Source organism: Pangasianodon hypophthalmus, chromosome 24 (genome assembly GCF_027358585.1).
Source record: "Pangasianodon hypophthalmus isolate fPanHyp1 chromosome 24, fPanHyp1.pri, whole genome shotgun sequence".
Classification (NCBI taxonomy): domain Eukaryota; kingdom Metazoa; phylum Chordata; class Actinopteri; order Siluriformes; family Pangasiidae; genus Pangasianodon; species Pangasianodon hypophthalmus.
Genome location: NC_069733.1, coordinates 5418246 through 5435282, shown reverse-complemented (window position 1 = coordinate 5435282; position 17037 = coordinate 5418246). Strand labels below are relative to the sequence as shown.

The window sequence follows — 17037 nt, the reverse complement described above, 5'->3', positions numbered from 1 at the left end:
TCTAAATACAGTAATACACATCCTCACATAAACGAATAACTTCATGAATCACATTCTATGAATAGAAACGTGTATACAAGGTTTACACACAAAACTATGCATATGCACAATGCAAAATAAGTGAGACCCCAGCAACCACATCACCTTCTTCGTCTTATATGCTTAGGAAGAGCTAGTGCTCTGTTCCCAGCATGTTTCACTGTTCAGATCATTATTAAAAGAGAAAGGTTTGATTTATTTTACATATGCATCTATGTATATCTAGTCTGTGTTTTTTGTGTTTTAGGTTCACCTGACTACCGTTACATTAGAGTAGAGACCTGCATGTTTATGGTGAAGCTGCCCCAGTATTCCTCTCTTGATGTGATGCTGGAAAAGTTACGTTATGCTATACACTATCGTGAGGACCCTCTGAGTGGCTAAAGGATTCCAAAACACAAATACACACTTGCACAAAAATACCATACATTCATGTTCACTCCCACCCAGAAATTTTCAGAAAGACTGATATTGCTGGAAATGTGGACTCCTTGAGTACTCCCGTTTATTTTAGCTTGATTGTTGAAACTTCTGCCCATCTTGCCTTCAAAAAGACCATTGTTTTGTTTTCTGGACTGCATTGAGTTGAATTACATTTTTGGGTGGTCCTTAGAGGAACCTACATGTTGTATCTGATGGTAGTAATGCATCGTTAGATAATATGGAGAAGAATACTGCACTTTTATTTTCTCATGGTTTCCTATTGTTTACTTCCCTGCACTTTATTGCTGCCATTGATTTTAAATGCTCTTTTTATTGCATTTATAAATATAATGTTGTCTATCATTTCTTGTGTGCCATTATAACTGCTGTCTTTAAAAACAAACAGATGTGCAGTAAGATGCTTTAAGTGGTGGTGGTGGGAAGAATAGGGATGGATGGGGGCTGGCCACTTTTTTTTTTTTTTTTTTTTTTTTTTTGGGCACAGCATAGGGACTTAGGGGGGCTGCAGCCCTGGCAGTCTCCCCCCTTACCACACCTATGACAGCCAAGGTGTTCACATAAATATGTAGAAGAATATTAAAGCAAATGGATGAAAATTTCCTGCTTTCTTGGATTATTAAAAAAATTCATAAATAAGAATGACTTTTAGCATTTGTATCAAAACACTACAACAGCTGCCCCCTACAACTAAAACTTTCCCATGAATACAAGACAGTAGCAGCAAGAGGCTGCTACCAGAGAACATTTGAGGAGTTATATATGCATATTGGGGAATTGTGAATTCAAAGAAATTTTATTTATGTACAATGTCAAGATTGAGTAAATTTATTAATATTTGGGTGGTTACCACAATGGAATGTTTAAATTGACTTCTAACAAATGTCTCTTTATTGTGAAATATTGCATGTACTCTGTATCTGTTGTCATTGCATTATTCCTGTCCACCATTAATTTTTGGCTCTGAGGGGTGATGTTAGCATCTCTCCCCTTAAATGCTGCTTAAATGAGATTATGCTTCTCAGCCCCCATTCTGGTAGGAAGAGCTCTGCATGGTACCATTTATTATACAACATTACTGAGCTTTCGTTGACTTAGGATTTTTGTTGTTTATATGCTGGATTTGCACAAGAATTCAGTCTTTATTATTATTACTATTATTATTATTATTATTATTATTATTTTATAATTTGCTTTGTTTATTTTTTCATTACTATATTTTTTACATTTATTTGTTCTGCATAAAGTATATAGGGGAAAAAAAACAAAAAAAACATTAGTTTGAACAAGGAACATTTCTTTGTCTTTTGAATCATTTTAAAGCTAGAAATAGTTAGGAACCCGTTACTTAATTATAATCAAGATGGAGTTTGCTGTTCCTTCTAATGCTTGTGTTTGCAGTGTTTTATTGTGCGTCTTCAATGGAGCCATTGTAACATTGATGCCTCTTGGAGAATGCTACCGAAGACCTCCCCCAGAATGTTCAAAATAGAGTTTAGACTCTGTTTATGCAGTACATTTTGGTGCGATTGCTGCTATTAAGGATACTCCATCCGCATTTCTCTTTACCTTTCAGAAGAAGAATATTAATGTTTGTCAGAGGGTATCCACAGAAAGAGGGTAAACAAAAGATCTGTGCTGTACATTAACTTGATATTTATTACAATTATTTATGGTTGCATTAACTTTTCTTTCTTACATTTACACATCTGGAATATAATAGAATGCAGATGTGTGAATTCCAGTTAAGTGATATTGATTTCATAATTTCTGTCACAGAATATAAATAAAAATGTATTGATGTATATTGATGTGTACTGTTTGTATGCAGATGTTGGTTTGAATGTATTTGTATTCTGCTCATCATTCAACATAATGATGGTGATAATAATAATAATCATTATTCCAGTAGGAATAATTTCCATTTTAAGCAAAGTACTTTCATTTTCAGGGGCTCAAAGGTATTTGGACAAAGTGACATAATTGTAAATATAACCATAATTTTAATACTTGGATGAAAATCCTTTGCAGTCAATGACAGCCTGAAGTCTGGTGCCCATGTTCTCAAAACTCAAATTCTGAGTTTCCTCCCTGGAGATGCTTTGCCAGGCCTTCACTGCAGCCACCTTCAGTTGACAACTTGACAATAAGTTAATTGACCAGGTGCGGTCCATTCCCTTGTTACTTCGAGACAAATGAAGCAGATAAAAGGTCTGGAGTTGATATCAGGTATTGAGTTGGCATTTGGCAGCTGTTCAACTGGAGCTACCAATATGAAGTCCAAGGAGATCTCAATGCAAGTGAAGGAGGCCATCATAGGCTGAAACAACAACATAAATCTATGAGAGATAGCAAAAACCTTTGGTGTGGCCAGATCAACAGGGTACAGTCTTAAAAAGGGTACATTCTTAAAAAGAAAGAAAGCACCTGTGAGCTCAACAACATCGAAAGGCCTGGAAGACCACGGAAGACAACTAAAGTGGATGATCGCAGAATTCTTTTCTTGGTGAAGAAAAACCCCTTCACAACATCAATAGAAGTCAAGAATACTCTGGAGAAGGTAGGCGTATCATTGTCAAAATCTACAATCAAGAGACGCCTTCATGAATGTAAATACAGAGGGTTTACAACAAGGTGCAAACCACTGGTAACATTCAAGAATTATTCAAGAATAATAATTAACAGTTATTATTATTATTATTATTATTATTATTATTCCATTCAACTTTGTCAAATAGAACATGAAACTACAAAAAAACATGAAACTACTGATTCAGACCACTGGCACCCATTAATACTAAAAATAGTAAAACAAGGAAAAACATTTCATTCATAGCAAACTGAAGAAATGAAAGCTTCACTATCTGCCAGTCTGCCAGATGAATCTAGGTTTAGCAAATGCCAGGAGAACACTACCTACTGGAATGCATTGTAAATTTTGGTGGAGGAGGGATAATGGTCTGGGGTTTGGGTTTGGGCCCCTTATTTTCAGTGAAGGGTAATATTAATGCTACAGCATACAAAGATATTTTAGCCAGGCCTTCTTGTCCACTATCAGTACCTGACCTCACAAATGTTTTTGTCTAAAAGGGCACAAATTCCCACAGAATCTTGTAGAAAGCTTTCTCAGAAGAATGGAGTGTGTGTGTGTGTGTGTGTGTGTGTGTGTGTATCATATACTGTACATACAGGGTGTCCCAAAAGTCTCCATACATAGGGGAAATTAACAGTTTTTAGCAAAATGTCTTCCCAAAATACTTAGTTTATATTATAGGGTTTTTTTTCCAGATAGCCTTTAAGAATGCTTTTGACAAAAGAAGAAGAACATTCTCATGGTTGGATCGGGAAGCTGTCACAAGGTTGCGATGTACTTTAACAGGAAACATGGCAAGCACATCACACACAACACTGTTGCCAAACTTATTACAAAATCAAAAAATCCACTGAACAGAATTTGGCACCAACATCATCAATCCATGGACCTGACCTGCCTTGTGTCAACAGTCCAGGCTGGTTGAGGTTGTGTAATGGCGTGGGGAAACGTTTTCTTGGCACTTTGGGCCCAATCATGAATATACAGTCAGGTCTGGAAGTATTTGGACAATGAAGGAGTTTTTGTGATTTTGCCTTTATACACCACCACAATGGATTTGAAATAAAACAATCAAGATGTGATCGAAGTGTAGACTTTCAGCTTTATTTTAAGAGGTTCCACAAAAATATGGCATTTAGGAATTACAGCCATTTTCAACAAAGTACTTCCATTTTCAGGGGCTCAAAGGTATTTGGACAAAGTGACATAATTGTAAATATAACCATAATTTTAATACTTGGATGAAAATCCTTTGCAGTCAATGACTGCCTGAAGTCTGGTGCCCATGTTCTCAAAACTCAAATTCTGAGTTTCCTCCCTGGAGATGCTTTGCCAGGCCTTCACTGCAGCCACCTTCAGTTGACAACTTGACAAGAGGTTGACTGACCAGGTGCGGTCCATTCCCTCGTTACTTCGAGACAAATGAAGCAGATAAAAGGTCTGGAGTTGATATCAGGTATTGAGTTGGCATTTGGCAGCTGTTCAACTGGAGCTACCAATATGAAGTCCAAGGAGATCTCAATGCAAGTGAAGGAGGCCATCATAGGCTGAAACAACAACATAAATCTATGAGAGATAGCAAAAACCTTTGATGTGGCCAGATCAACAGGGTACAGTCTTAAAAAGGGTACATTCTTAAAAAGAAAGAAAGCACCTGTGAGCTCAACAACATCGAAAGGCCTGGAAGACCACGGAAGACAACTAAAGTAAACAGAATTCTTTTCTTGGTGAAGAAAAACCCCTTCACAACATCAATAGAAGTCAACTATACTCTGGAGAAGGTAGGCGTATCATTGTCAAAATCTACAATCAAGAGACGCCTTCATGAATGTAAATACAGAGGGTTTACAACAAGGTGCAAACCACTGGTAACATTCAAGAACAGCAAAGCCAGATTAGACTTTGCCAGAAAACATCTAAAAAAGCCTCCCATGTTCTGGAATAAGATTCTTTGGACTGATGAAACCAAGATTAACTTGTACCAGAATGATGGGAAGAGAAAAGTATGGCAAAAGAAAGGAACAGCTTATGATCCAAAGCATACCATATCATGTGTCAAACGTGGTGGAGGCAGTGTTATGGCATGGGCATGTATGGCTGCCAATGGAACGAGCTCACTGGTGTTTATTGATGACTGAAGTAGCAAGATGAATTCTGAGGTGTATAGGACTATACTCTCTGCTCACATTCAGCCAAATGCTACAAAACTGATAGGACGCCACTTTACAGTGCAGGTGGATAATGACCCTAAACATACTGCGAAAACAACTCAAGACTTTTTGAAGGCAAAGAAATGGAATATTCTTCAATGGCCAAGTCAGTTGCCTGATCTCAACCCAGTAGAGCATGCTTTTCACTTACTGAAGACAAGACTGAAGGCACAAAGACCCACAAACAAGCATCAACTGAAGGTGGCTGCAGTGAAGGCCTGGCAAAGCATCTCCAGGGAGGAAACTCAGAATTTGAGTTTTGAGAACATGGGCACCAGACTTCAGGCAGTCATTGACTGCAAAGGATTTTCATCCAAGTATTAAAATTATGGTTATATTTACAATTATGTCACTTTGTCCAAATACCTTTGAGCCCCTGAAAATGGAAGTACTTTGTTGAAAATGGCTGTAATTCCTAAATGCCATATTTTTGTGGAACCTCTTAAAATAAAGCTGAAAGTCTACACTTCGATCACATCTTGATTGTTTTATTTCAAATCCGTTGTTGTGGTTTATAAAGGCAAAATCACAAAAGGCAAAATCACACTCTGTCATTGTCCAAATACTTCCAGACCTGACTGTGTGTGTGTGTATATATATATATATATATATATATATATATAATAACTCAGAACATAGCACCTTTTGTTTGATCCCACCCATTTTTCAAGTGATCAGAAATATCAGAACATGTGACTGACAGGTGTTTCTTGTTGCCCAGGTGTGCCCTGTTAGATTGAATATTTAAACAGTTCATAGCTCTGAATGTCTACTCTTGCTTTGAGCCCTGGGTTTCACCTGTGAAAACTACATTTGTTGTTAAAAAGGATAAAGTAACATGAAGGCCAGAGAGCTGTCTAAGGGGGAAAAGCAAACTATTTTGAAGCTGAGAAAAAAATGAAAATCAATCAGAGTCATTGCGCAAGCATCGGGCATAGCCAACAAGATGGAATGTCCTGAAAAAGAAAGAAACCACTGATGTACTAACAACCAGACATCTAACAGGTCGGCCAAGGAAAATCACAGCAGTTGATGACAAATACTGTGAAAGCTGTGAAGAAAAACTGAAAAACAACAGTCAGTGGCACCTCCAACAATCTCCACAGGGCAGGGGTGAAGGTATCACAATCCATCACTGGAAGAAGACTTTGAGAGCAGAAATATAGAGGCCACACCACAAGATGTGAACCATTCATCAGCTTCTAGAATGGGCTCATTAATCTTTATTGATGATGTAACTCATGGCAGCAGCAGAATAAATTAAGAAGTTTACAGAAACATTCTGTCTGCCAATTTACAGAGAAATCCAGTCTAATTGGGAGGAACTTCATCATGCAGCAAGACAATGAGCCAAAACACACTGCCAATGCAACAAAGGACTTCATCAGGGGAAAAAGTGGAAGGTTTTAGACTGGCTAAGTAAATCACCAGACCTGAACCCATCAGGTTCTGAGCATCGATTTCACCTTCTGAAGAGGAGACTGAAGGAGAAATCCCCCAAAACAAACAACAACTGAAAGAAGATGTGGTACAAGCCTGGAAAACATCACAAAAGATGTGTTATTTACTTTAATTTACTTTAAGACTATTTGTTCTTTTGCTCACCTAAAAATTGGGTGGTCTGCGACCAAAGGTGCTATGTTTAAGTTGTCAATATATCAATCATTTTCAATGCATGATAAATAATCAATCATCATCCATGACTCATCACTCAGTTTATTACAAGAATTTATTATTAGTAACATGTTATTTGTACAGGTAGAGGCAATTTGTGTTTGCCATCATTACTCAGTGTTCAGTTTCTGACAACAGGATCACTGTTAGCTGGGTATTTTTGGGGTACAGACCACTTTACTATCATTGACATGCAAAAGCTCCAGCAATACTGCATAAAGTCATCTCAGCACAATATATACTACAGTATGTAAGTATTACACTCACTGTCCATCTAATTAGGAACACCTGTACACCTCCCCATTCATCCAATTATCCAATCAACCAATCATGTCAGCATGTCAGTGTAAAACCATGTAGATACAGGTCAAGAGCTTTAGTTAATGTTCATATCAAACATTGTGAACATCAAATATTAAGTGACTGTACAGTAATATTTGCAGAAAAATTTAATTTTTTTAAATAAATTGTTTGTTGCAAAGGTTACTTCTTTTCAGTTCAAAAATAAAAAAAAATGTAATTTGGCCAGGGGTCCACAAACCTTTGCAAACAGGTGTATACTATATATACAGAAAAAGTGAACAGAAACAAACATTTAATTTAAGATTAATGTTACATTAGACATATTAAATCTAAAGCACAAACATTGTACATTTCACCAGACATGGAAAAACATGGAAAATATTTTCATCCCACACACCTAAATACATTTCTAGGCAAGAACTTATATATATTTCAAAAAACCACCTTCAATCTTTTCTTTAGGATTCTTGAAATAGGATATTTCTAAATAAAGAAGACTTATTTCAGTCAAGCTAGACATTCTGGAATGATCAAGCACCAGCTGCGGGTGCGCAAGTGAAATGTGGAATTATAGAGTGCCTTGCAAAAGTATTCAACTCCCCTTAAAAGTCATCATATTCATCTGGATTACAGGTGACACTTACAAAGTTTGTTCTAGACAGAACTCTTTTTTGCAAACCAAAATTCATTATTTGTCAGCAGATCTTTAAAAAAAAATTAAAAACTGAAATTTTTGTTTGCATAAGTATTTAACCCCTGTGCTGTGGAAGCTCCAAGTTTACACTGATGAAAGATTGCCCTACTGAGGACAGAGTTGGCTTACACTTGCACTCTACCTGTGAATCATTTAAAAATTCCACCTTTCTCAATAAAAGACTCCTTTGATCAGACTGTGACTCTGATGGAATGCTGTGAAAATGAAGACCAAACAGAATTCTAAGGAAATTAGAGATAGTAATAGACATGCACAAGATAGGAAAAGGCTACAAAATAATATCCAAGTGTTTGGATATCCCAGTGAGCACTGTTAGATCAGTTGTGAGGAAATGGAAGCTGCATCATACCACCTCGGCACTGCCTAGACAAAGCTGTCCCAAAAAACACAAGCATTAGAGCAAGAAAGGGACTTGTGAGGGGAAGCTACTGAGGCCAACAATCATTTTAAGGAGCTACAGAGTTCAGTGGCTGAGACCGGAGTGATGGTGCATCAGATATCACAAGCTCTGCATACAACTGGCCTGTATGGGAGGATGGCTAGAGAGAAGCCATTAATGAAGAAAAAACACATCAAAGCAGTCTTGAAAATGCATCAGACTGACTCAGTTAAAATGTGCAATAAGGTTTTGTGGTCTGATAAGGCAAAAAATTAACTTTTTGGCCAAAATTCAAAGCACTATGTGTGCACAAAAATAACCTTGCCCTTTCTTCAACAAACACCATCCCAACAGTGGTGGGGTGGTAGCATCATTCCTCAGTGGGGAATGGGCATCTTGTTAAAAGTGAAGGATGGATGGATGGTGCAAAATGCAGGGAGATATTGCAAGACAATCTACTTCAGTCTGCTAAAAAAAAAAAAAACTAAAGGCAAGGAGAAATGTCACCTTTCAGCAGGACAATGATCCCAAGCACAAGACCAAAGAAAAAGGTGTACTAGTACTAGTACTAGTCTGAAGGGGTTGAGTACTTATGCAAGCAACATTTTTCAGTTTTTAATTTTTTTTTGACAAATAATGAATTTTTACTTTAAGAGCATATTGATTTGTAATAAAAATACTGTCTGAAACAATCTGTGTAAGTGTCATTTGTAGTTCAGACAAATCTAATGAGGGTTGAATACTTTTCCAAGGCATTGTATATGTAGATCTACTTAGCAAACAAGCATGATAAGATAAATAGAATATTCTTCAAAATTTCTAAAATAAATTCAGGTTGTTCATTATAATAATTCCAAAAAAAAATTCCAGTGTACTTTATTATCTGGATATATGTCTAGCTGGTCATTCCCAGTTGTTTCTTCAGTCTCTGCAATTGCTCTATGCTGATGTTGTTGCCACCACACACAACCACCACCACCGGCCCCAAATCCTGAGACAACTTATTCTCCTTCTGCAGACGTTTAATGATATTGCAGTAGATGGCTGCAAGTGCAGCACCACAAGCAGGTTCAACTAGAATCTTTTCATCATCTGCAAGTATAAAGCAAGGATAAGTAGGTGTGGAGATAAATATGTGCTTCCATAAGTAAGCATGATTAAAAATATTTCGTTATCAAGATACTTTAAACATCTGAAAATGAGCCTTTCATTTCATCTATTTATATTTGCATTTATGTGCATTTCTGTGAATATAAGAACCCTGAAATTTTGCATTATTGTGCTTTGCTACTAACCAATGAAACGCTCAGCTGCCCATACAGCTTCCTGATCTGTGACCAGCTCTGAGTAAACAGTGTGCTCACTCACAAGCTTCATTGTTTGAGATGATACCCGTGTAAGGCCCAGCGTGGTAGCAACACTAAGGACAAAAGCAGATCTGAAATATTCAAATCACAGTACTTTTTCTTTGTCCAAATCGACACGTTATGAAGTCATATACCCTTACCTAGTGATGGAGGGCAGTGTAACCAGCTCTCCCACCTTCATGGCTGCATTAAGGCTGTGAGCACCCACTGTTTCCATAGCAATGATGGGGACATCTTCCCAGCCAGCACGACGGAGACCTTCCACAACCCCGTTCAAGAGGCCACCACCTCCCACAGACAAAACGATTGCTCCTGGCTTCCCTTCCAGCTGCGACTCCAGTTCCTTCACCAGAGTGGTGTGACCTTCCCTGCAAACACAAATCCATGTAATCCACTTTGCAGAGGTCATTGGTTTGTAAGCTAACATTAATTTCTAGACTTTTATCAAACTGTGCATAAATTGATAAGTTAATCGTGTGCTCTATACAAGGTACAAAATTATTGTTCTCTCACACTTGTGGCATATTCAGCATTGAGGTGTTTAATTGATGCTGAATGATAACTCAGGATAATGCTGGCGAACTTAGGAAATGTTAAAAGAAGTCCTAAATTATAGATTATTGGTTTAGTTTAAACAAACGTTAAAAAATGTAATACAAAACATTGCTTATTATATGTATCAAATGCAGTGCCAGTCAAATGCAGTCTGAATATCAACTTTTGAAATTTATACCATACTTTCAATGTGCTTCACTTTACCCATTATTTATCAGCTGTCTTAGTTTTATTGTATGTCTTGTCTTCTATACCATTTGTATTTTTTCTGTATGGAAATGATAAATAGTACTGTTATTGTACTGTGGTGTATAATATAGAGCATTTCAAAATGTACCAAAGCTGCTCACCATATAAGGGGATCATCATAGGGAGAGATGAATACCCAGTCAGGGTTGTTAGACACAAGCTGTTGACCAAATTCAAGGCTCTCATTCAATGACTGTGGAGAGGAAAAAAGCTATACAATGACCTAAACAAGGCCTAGGCATGTGAGTTGAATGCTTTTTTTAATTATTATTATTATTACTGTTGTTGTTGCTTCCTGTGAACACTACTGTCAGGAATGTTCGTGAATAATAAAAATTACTGCATCACTCACTTTGCCGTGAATGATAACATCAGCCCCTTCATCATATAGTCTCTGCACAGTGCCTGAAGGAGTAACACTGGGCACCACTATAGTGGCAGGCACTCCCAACTTCCGTGCAGAATAGGCGGCAGCCATGCCAGCGTTGCCTCCTGGTATACAAAAAAAATTCATTTCAGTATGGCAGTAAACAGTCTTATTTGCAAATAATATAGCTTGGGTAGTGAGATATACAGTAACTTTAACAAGATGCCGCAAACTACAGGTAGTACTTCATTATCTGCCACACTATTTAAAACATTTTTTGGGCAAAAAATTTTATTATATATAGAAATCTATAAAGGATAAGAAGTTTGTGAATTTTTCGATGCAGGTTTGCACAGTTCTTACTTACATATTCATGGCATCAATAGCTCAAATTTCAATAACAGGACATTAAAATATAGTAAAACTGACAACATATTAAGATGTTGGCCTAAGTACTGTTCTATAACTTATTCCTTACAGCAATAACAATAATAACAGGATTTAGAAAATCTACAGTATTTTCGAAATTCATAACCAATTTTTCTTAAATATAGTATAACCAGATTAAGTGAAAATCACAGTAAAAATCCACCACTAAAAGGCACTTAAAATTTTTATACCACAGCACTGCTGAATTCTTGAATAGAAGATAATATAAATTATTTTTATTAACGCACTCTTTCTAATATGTTAGTATTCCTATAACGGCTCATACATAGGGCCTTCTATGGTGGACGCTCCATATATACAATCACTGTCCACTTTAACAGGAACACCTGTACACCTGCTCATTCATGCAGTCATGTGGCAGCAGCACAATGCATAAAATCATTCAGATATAGGTCAAAAGTTTCAGTTAAGAATAGGGAAATCAGAATAGGGAAAAAATCTCAGTGACTTTAACCATGGCATGGTTGTTGGTGCCAGATGGGCTAGTTTGAATATTTTAGAAACTGCTGATCTCCTTAGAACAGTCTCTAGAGTTTACACAGAATGGTGCAAAAAACAAAAACATTCTGTGAGCGGAGGTTCTGCAGGCTGAAACACCTTGTTTATGAGAGCGATCAGAGGAGAATGACCAGACTGAGCTGAGCTGACAGTCTGTGATAATTAAAATAAGCACTCTTTACAACTGTGGTGAGCAGAAAAGCATCTCAGAATGCACAACACATCAAACCTTGAGGTGGATGGGCTACAACAGAAGAAGACCACATCACGTTCTATTCCTGTCAGCCGAACAAGAATCTGAGGCTATCATTCGTACAGACTCACTGAAATTGTAAAATTAAGCAGCTTTTTATTGCCTTTTAACCAGGTTTTATTTGTACCCAAATCTTTTTTATTTAATATTATCAAATTTCTGTTAGTGCTTTTTATTAGCATATTCTTTACTATTGGAGGCTACTAAATCAAATTGTATCATATCATTATATCATATCATATCATCAATCAAATATTGTCTAAATCATAATTGTGTTATATTGTGTGGAAGCCTGAAGTTTACACCCCTAATAGACTAAATTCAAAACAAAATAAAAGCATAGCACTTGTCATGCAGTTAACCACACTGCATGCTAAGATGGAACATTTGTGACAACAGGTTCTAAAATATAAAATAAATAAATATAATAACACTAATTAAAATATTTAAATGATTGGGTTCTATATACACAATATGGGCAAATGTATGTGGACACCCATCCTAATTATTTTCAGGTGGTTCAGCCACACCCATTGTTAACAGGTTAAATTCAATTCAGATTTATTTATATAGCGCTTTTAACAATGGACAGTGTCACAAAGCAGCTTTACAGAAATCTGTAAATTTGTAAATAGATTTATATAACATTTTTCAATCAATCAATTTTTCATTTTTCAAGGTTCAGGTTCTGCTGACTCTGAATTCATACCATACAGGTGGGGCAGAGCGTGTATTAGCCATTCAATAAATGCTAACCTTAATAAAATCTTAATTCACAACTTGATATATTTTAAATTCCATTGAATACTAATTACCTCTTATAGGTGACAAACAGAGTTTCTAACGAAACTGCCTGTTTCTGATCAAATTGCCCCACAATTGTGAGCAAATCAACAGAAAATTTGCTTAAATCTGTCAGTATACACACAAATCAACAGAAAATTTGCTTAAATCTGTCAATACACACACAAAACAATACACAACAGACCATGCATCTAAGGCAGGGTGGTGTGATATGGCCTGATGCAAAGCACCTTGACTGTTACAAAGTGCTGACACCCCGAGACTCCTTCCATAAATATTAAATAAGTGTCTCCTAACAAAAAAAAACTTCACCACAATCACTGTTACTATAGAAACACTGACATATTAGAACGATATGGGGTGCTAAATGTAAAAAGTTTCTCTCATATTATTATTATTATTTTTTTTTTAACCTTTGAGGCCATTCTGATACATTTAGTTTACATATCAGTGTAAATATTGAAAGTAAATGTTAAATATAAATGTAAATATAAATGTTAAATACAAATATAAATGGTTAACATAAATGAAAATATCAAATATAAATATAAATCTTAAATGTAAATATAGAACCTCTATATTTAAACTCATATGCTAATTGACCGCGCCCTCTCGGAGTGTGCGTCATGGGAAAACGCAGCACCAGTAGGGTTGCCAAGTTTATACCATACTGTGCCAGGTTTGGAGCAAAGTTAAAAATGTTGACAGGCTGATTTGTGACCGCAAAGTTTTTGTTGTAAAGCAAATAATTGGAATTAAATCAAACCAGTGTCTACCAACATATGCTATTGCAAAGGAAAAAATTAAATGCAGACCTATCTACAACGTACGGAACCATTTCTGTTTCCTGCGGAAGTCTACTTGAGCTGAGGACCGAACCAGTGACCCTCAAGCTATGAGGTTATGCTGCTACTCACCACATGACTGAGCTCATTTCCTACTACTCAGTTCTTCCTGTCAGCGAAAACATTCTCCCGATTATTCAGAACGTAGATGACGTTAATACTACGTTAACAGTATTTACATTTAGATTTAGATTTAAGATTCACACTGAAATATATGACATATATTTTTTTAAATTTAAATAGAAATATTAAATACAAATGTAAATATAAATGTAGAACTTAAACGTGTAATTGTGTAATTGACCCCGCCCTCTCGGAGAGTGCTTCGCTGAGTAAACATGACGGAGGCAGAGTTGCAGGTTTACACCAGACTGTGCTAGATTAGGAACGCCGTAGCCTATGTAAAGAGCAAATGCTAATGTGGGTGGCGGTGTTATTTGTTTGACTTCAGAACACTTGTTTGGGATCAGGTAAGATGGCTACCTGACTAGCTAAGTGCTACATAGACATTATGGCAAAATAAGCTGTGATATCGAGAAAACTTTTGTTAAAATCAAAAGATTTAAAAAACAAAACAAAACACTGTCTACATTTAAATTTTCCTTTGATGTGGCATATGTTGGTAGAAGTTGGTTAGCTTTAATTCCGATTATTTGCTTGAAAACAAGATCTTGGTGGCCGCTGACTGTTTTAAAGTCAGCCCAAAATGCAGCCAGCCTTTCACATCTCCAACATTGCTCAGCCTCTTTCAGCACCACTGGCGCTGTGTTTTCCCATGACGCACACTCCGAGAGGGCGGGGCAATTAGCATATGAACGAAACAGTTAAGTTCTACATTTACATTTAATATTTATATTTAATATTTACGTTTAAATTGAACATTTATATTTGTATTTAACATTTATAATTACATTTAACATTTATAATTACATTTAACATTTATATTTACCAGTTATATTTAACATTTATTTTTTAATATTTACACTGAAACTTAAAACTATTATTTGAAATATATCAGAATGGCACTTTCAAACGACTTTTTCACAAGTTTGCTCAAAATAATAATTTGTTAATCATTATTTATTTTATTAGTGAAATGCACCAATATTTCTGCATTTTGCATCGAGATTTCATAAGTTAAAAATACTTTAAAATACGAGTCACTTCTCATATTTTTAGATTCACAGGTTTTGGACTAGAAACCGATATCATATCGTAATTACAACGTAATTTTTGCTAGACACTATACTGCGTAAGTTGCGTAGACTACAGCACATAACTTTATTAATAATAAATTTAGATTTTTAATGCAGCCTGCTCGACCTCTGATTAATTTTTACAGTGTAGATGTGGCGTAGTCTAATTAAGTTGTATGGGCAAGGTCTTTTCCCTATTGCGCTGTCTCCTCTACCCCCTGGGAAAGTGTAAAATCGCCTATGCTTGCACACTGTCCTCGCTCCCTGGGAGGGAGGAGCTAAGATGTGAAGAATGGAAGCAAGGAAAGAAAATGAGAAGCACACTTAGATATCTGTACATTCCAGACAAAACTGGAGCGCGCAGGTACAACATACGACTCAATCCAGCTACAATAATCCAGTTCGAAGAACCAAATAAACCAGTTTAGTAAATCTGGCACAGCGAACTACAAGCAAATGGTCCTTTATTTGGCTTTATTGTGTTTTGAGCTACTTGCATGCTCATGCTTTGCTGTAAAGAAGTGTTTCGTTATCAACCCACCTGAGCAACAAACAAATCGAGTACAGCCAGTTTCTGCCCACTGTAAGCAAAGAGAAGAAAAATGTCACAGGTCAGCTTCATTTAAAATCAATATTTGTATTTTGTTTATGTGTATACTCCTCTGTTTTTACGTATCTAAATTAAAAACTGACGTTAGTGAACATTTTTTAATCAAAATGGACTCCCCCCCCCCCCCCCCCTTAATTATATGTTGTCCATCTTTTAAGAAGTTCTAAAGTAATAACTACACTAACAAAGCAGCGAGGAAGAAGGTGAGTTTCTCACCTATGAAACAGAAGATAGTGTAGCCCACTTGTTTGTGTGTGTGTGTGTGTGTAGTTTGTTGTGAACTATCGAACTGCGTTGCCCCTCGATCCTATTCTTTCTGATAGATTTTGCTAAAAAGCACCGACACTGATGAAAAATTCAGTTTAAATTTCACAGTTTAAAAATGAAATACATTATCAGGATGATTGACTTACCATCTTACACAAGTGACCGATGCCTCGGATTTTAAACGAGCCTGTAGGCTGACATGAGTCCAGCTTCAGATATACAGCTGTACCTGCTACATTTGAGAGTGGCACGCTCTCTCTTAGTGGCGTGACGATGTGAAGTGGATGCGGGGTCTTCATAGTCTGATCTTCAGGAGTGACCTTTCATTCATGTAAGAGTTATGAGGTAGGACACGACATAACATCAACTGATATTCGACGAACTGATCCGACGAACAGTAATCTACTCTCTATCCTTAGTGTTTACATTAAGCGTTTAAAACAAGTGTAATTGTGTTAGAACAATTTATGTAAACATTTTGTTCTTTAAGAACTGAAATGATGAAAAGACGAGATACAATAGCCTACTGAATAGTCACTGAATGACTATCCGAAATTATGTTATGTTCAACAGCTTAGCTTGATCTCTGAAAAAATGAATCGGTATTATAAAAAAAAAACTCTATCTTACCTCCACAAATTAAAATATATAGCGTCCTGGTTGTTTCGTTTCTGTCCTCGGTCAGGTCTACCTTTTTAAAGTCTTCTTTACTCTAAATTACAGAACTTATGGTTCACGAGAACCAATCGCAGCTCTCCCTGCCTAACACACCTCTGTCCTCTAGCCACGCCTGCTCTTTGAACGGGACGGGACGAAACAATTAGCAAGCTCATGCTTTATCTTAACAATAGAGCTTGTCTTATTGCTTTTTAAAATTTAACAATAACCATTTACTTATTAAGCATTGGGACTGAAGTAAAATGGCAATAAATAAATAAATAAATAAGCAAGCCACTCAATAGTGAAATGACATCATTTCATATAATATCCTACTAATACTAATAATTGCAAATAATGGCTAAAATCTTGCTTCAGGAATTAAAAAGTATTTCCATCTACATCATAGACGTATAATCTGTTCAAATATTTTATTTAATACAGAATACAAAGGTACACACTCTCTATTAGTGTCCACAACCTAGGCATTACCAAAAGGGACGATTCTATTTTGGCTCAGCACTTCCAAAAGCGGGTGCGCATTGCACAGCGGTCTACACCCCTC

The 17037-nt window shown here is 36.4% G+C and overlaps 2 protein-coding genes across 5 annotated transcripts in view; one reads left to right on the top strand and one right to left on the bottom strand.

Annotated features, from left to right (window-relative positions):
• LOC113542328 (probable E3 ubiquitin-protein ligase HECTD4) overlaps window positions 1–5755 on the top strand; it is a 161291-nt gene extending 155536 nt beyond the window's left edge. For all 4 annotated transcript variants that reach the window (XM_026939767.3, XM_026939764.3, XM_026939765.3 and 1 more), the window contains exon 76: window positions 287–5755. In XM_026939767.3, the coding sequence (XP_026795568.1) occupies window positions 287–423 (137 nt within the window). In that variant the 3' untranslated portion in view covers window positions 424–5755. The remainder of the gene's footprint in view (window positions 1–286) is intronic.
• A 1239-nt stretch (window positions 5756–6994) lies between these two features.
• Window positions 6995–16593, bottom strand: LOC113542475 (L-serine dehydratase/L-threonine deaminase). The gene is made up of 8 exons (XM_026940044.3): window positions 16446–16593; window positions 15962–16135; window positions 15480–15519; window positions 10878–11017; window positions 10627–10718; window positions 9862–10089; window positions 9650–9774; window positions 6995–9446 (listed from the first exon to the last, which is right to left on the bottom strand). The coding sequence occupies exons 2-8, from the start codon at window positions 16112–16114 to the stop codon at window positions 9250–9252; spliced, it is 975 nt and encodes a 324-aa protein (XP_026795845.1). The 5' UTR covers window positions 16115–16135; window positions 16446–16593; the 3' UTR covers window positions 6995–9249.
• Between the last annotated feature and the right edge of the window lie 444 nt (window positions 16594–17037).

Excerpts from the sequence above, each read along its gene's own strand:
- LOC113542475 (XM_026940044.3), bottom strand. The coding sequence starts at position 16,114 with ATGAAGACCCCGCATCCACTTCACATCGTCACGCCACTAAGAGAGAGC. Across the intron at positions 11,018-15,479 it reads TCGATTTGTTTGTTGCTCAG|GAGGCAACGCTGGCATGGCT; the intron begins GTGGGTTGATAA and ends TTTGTATACCAG. Across the intron at positions 9,447-9,649 it reads GGCAGCTGAGCGTTTCATTG|ATGATGAAAAGATTCTAGTT; the intron begins GTTAGTAGCAAA and ends TTATACTTGCAG.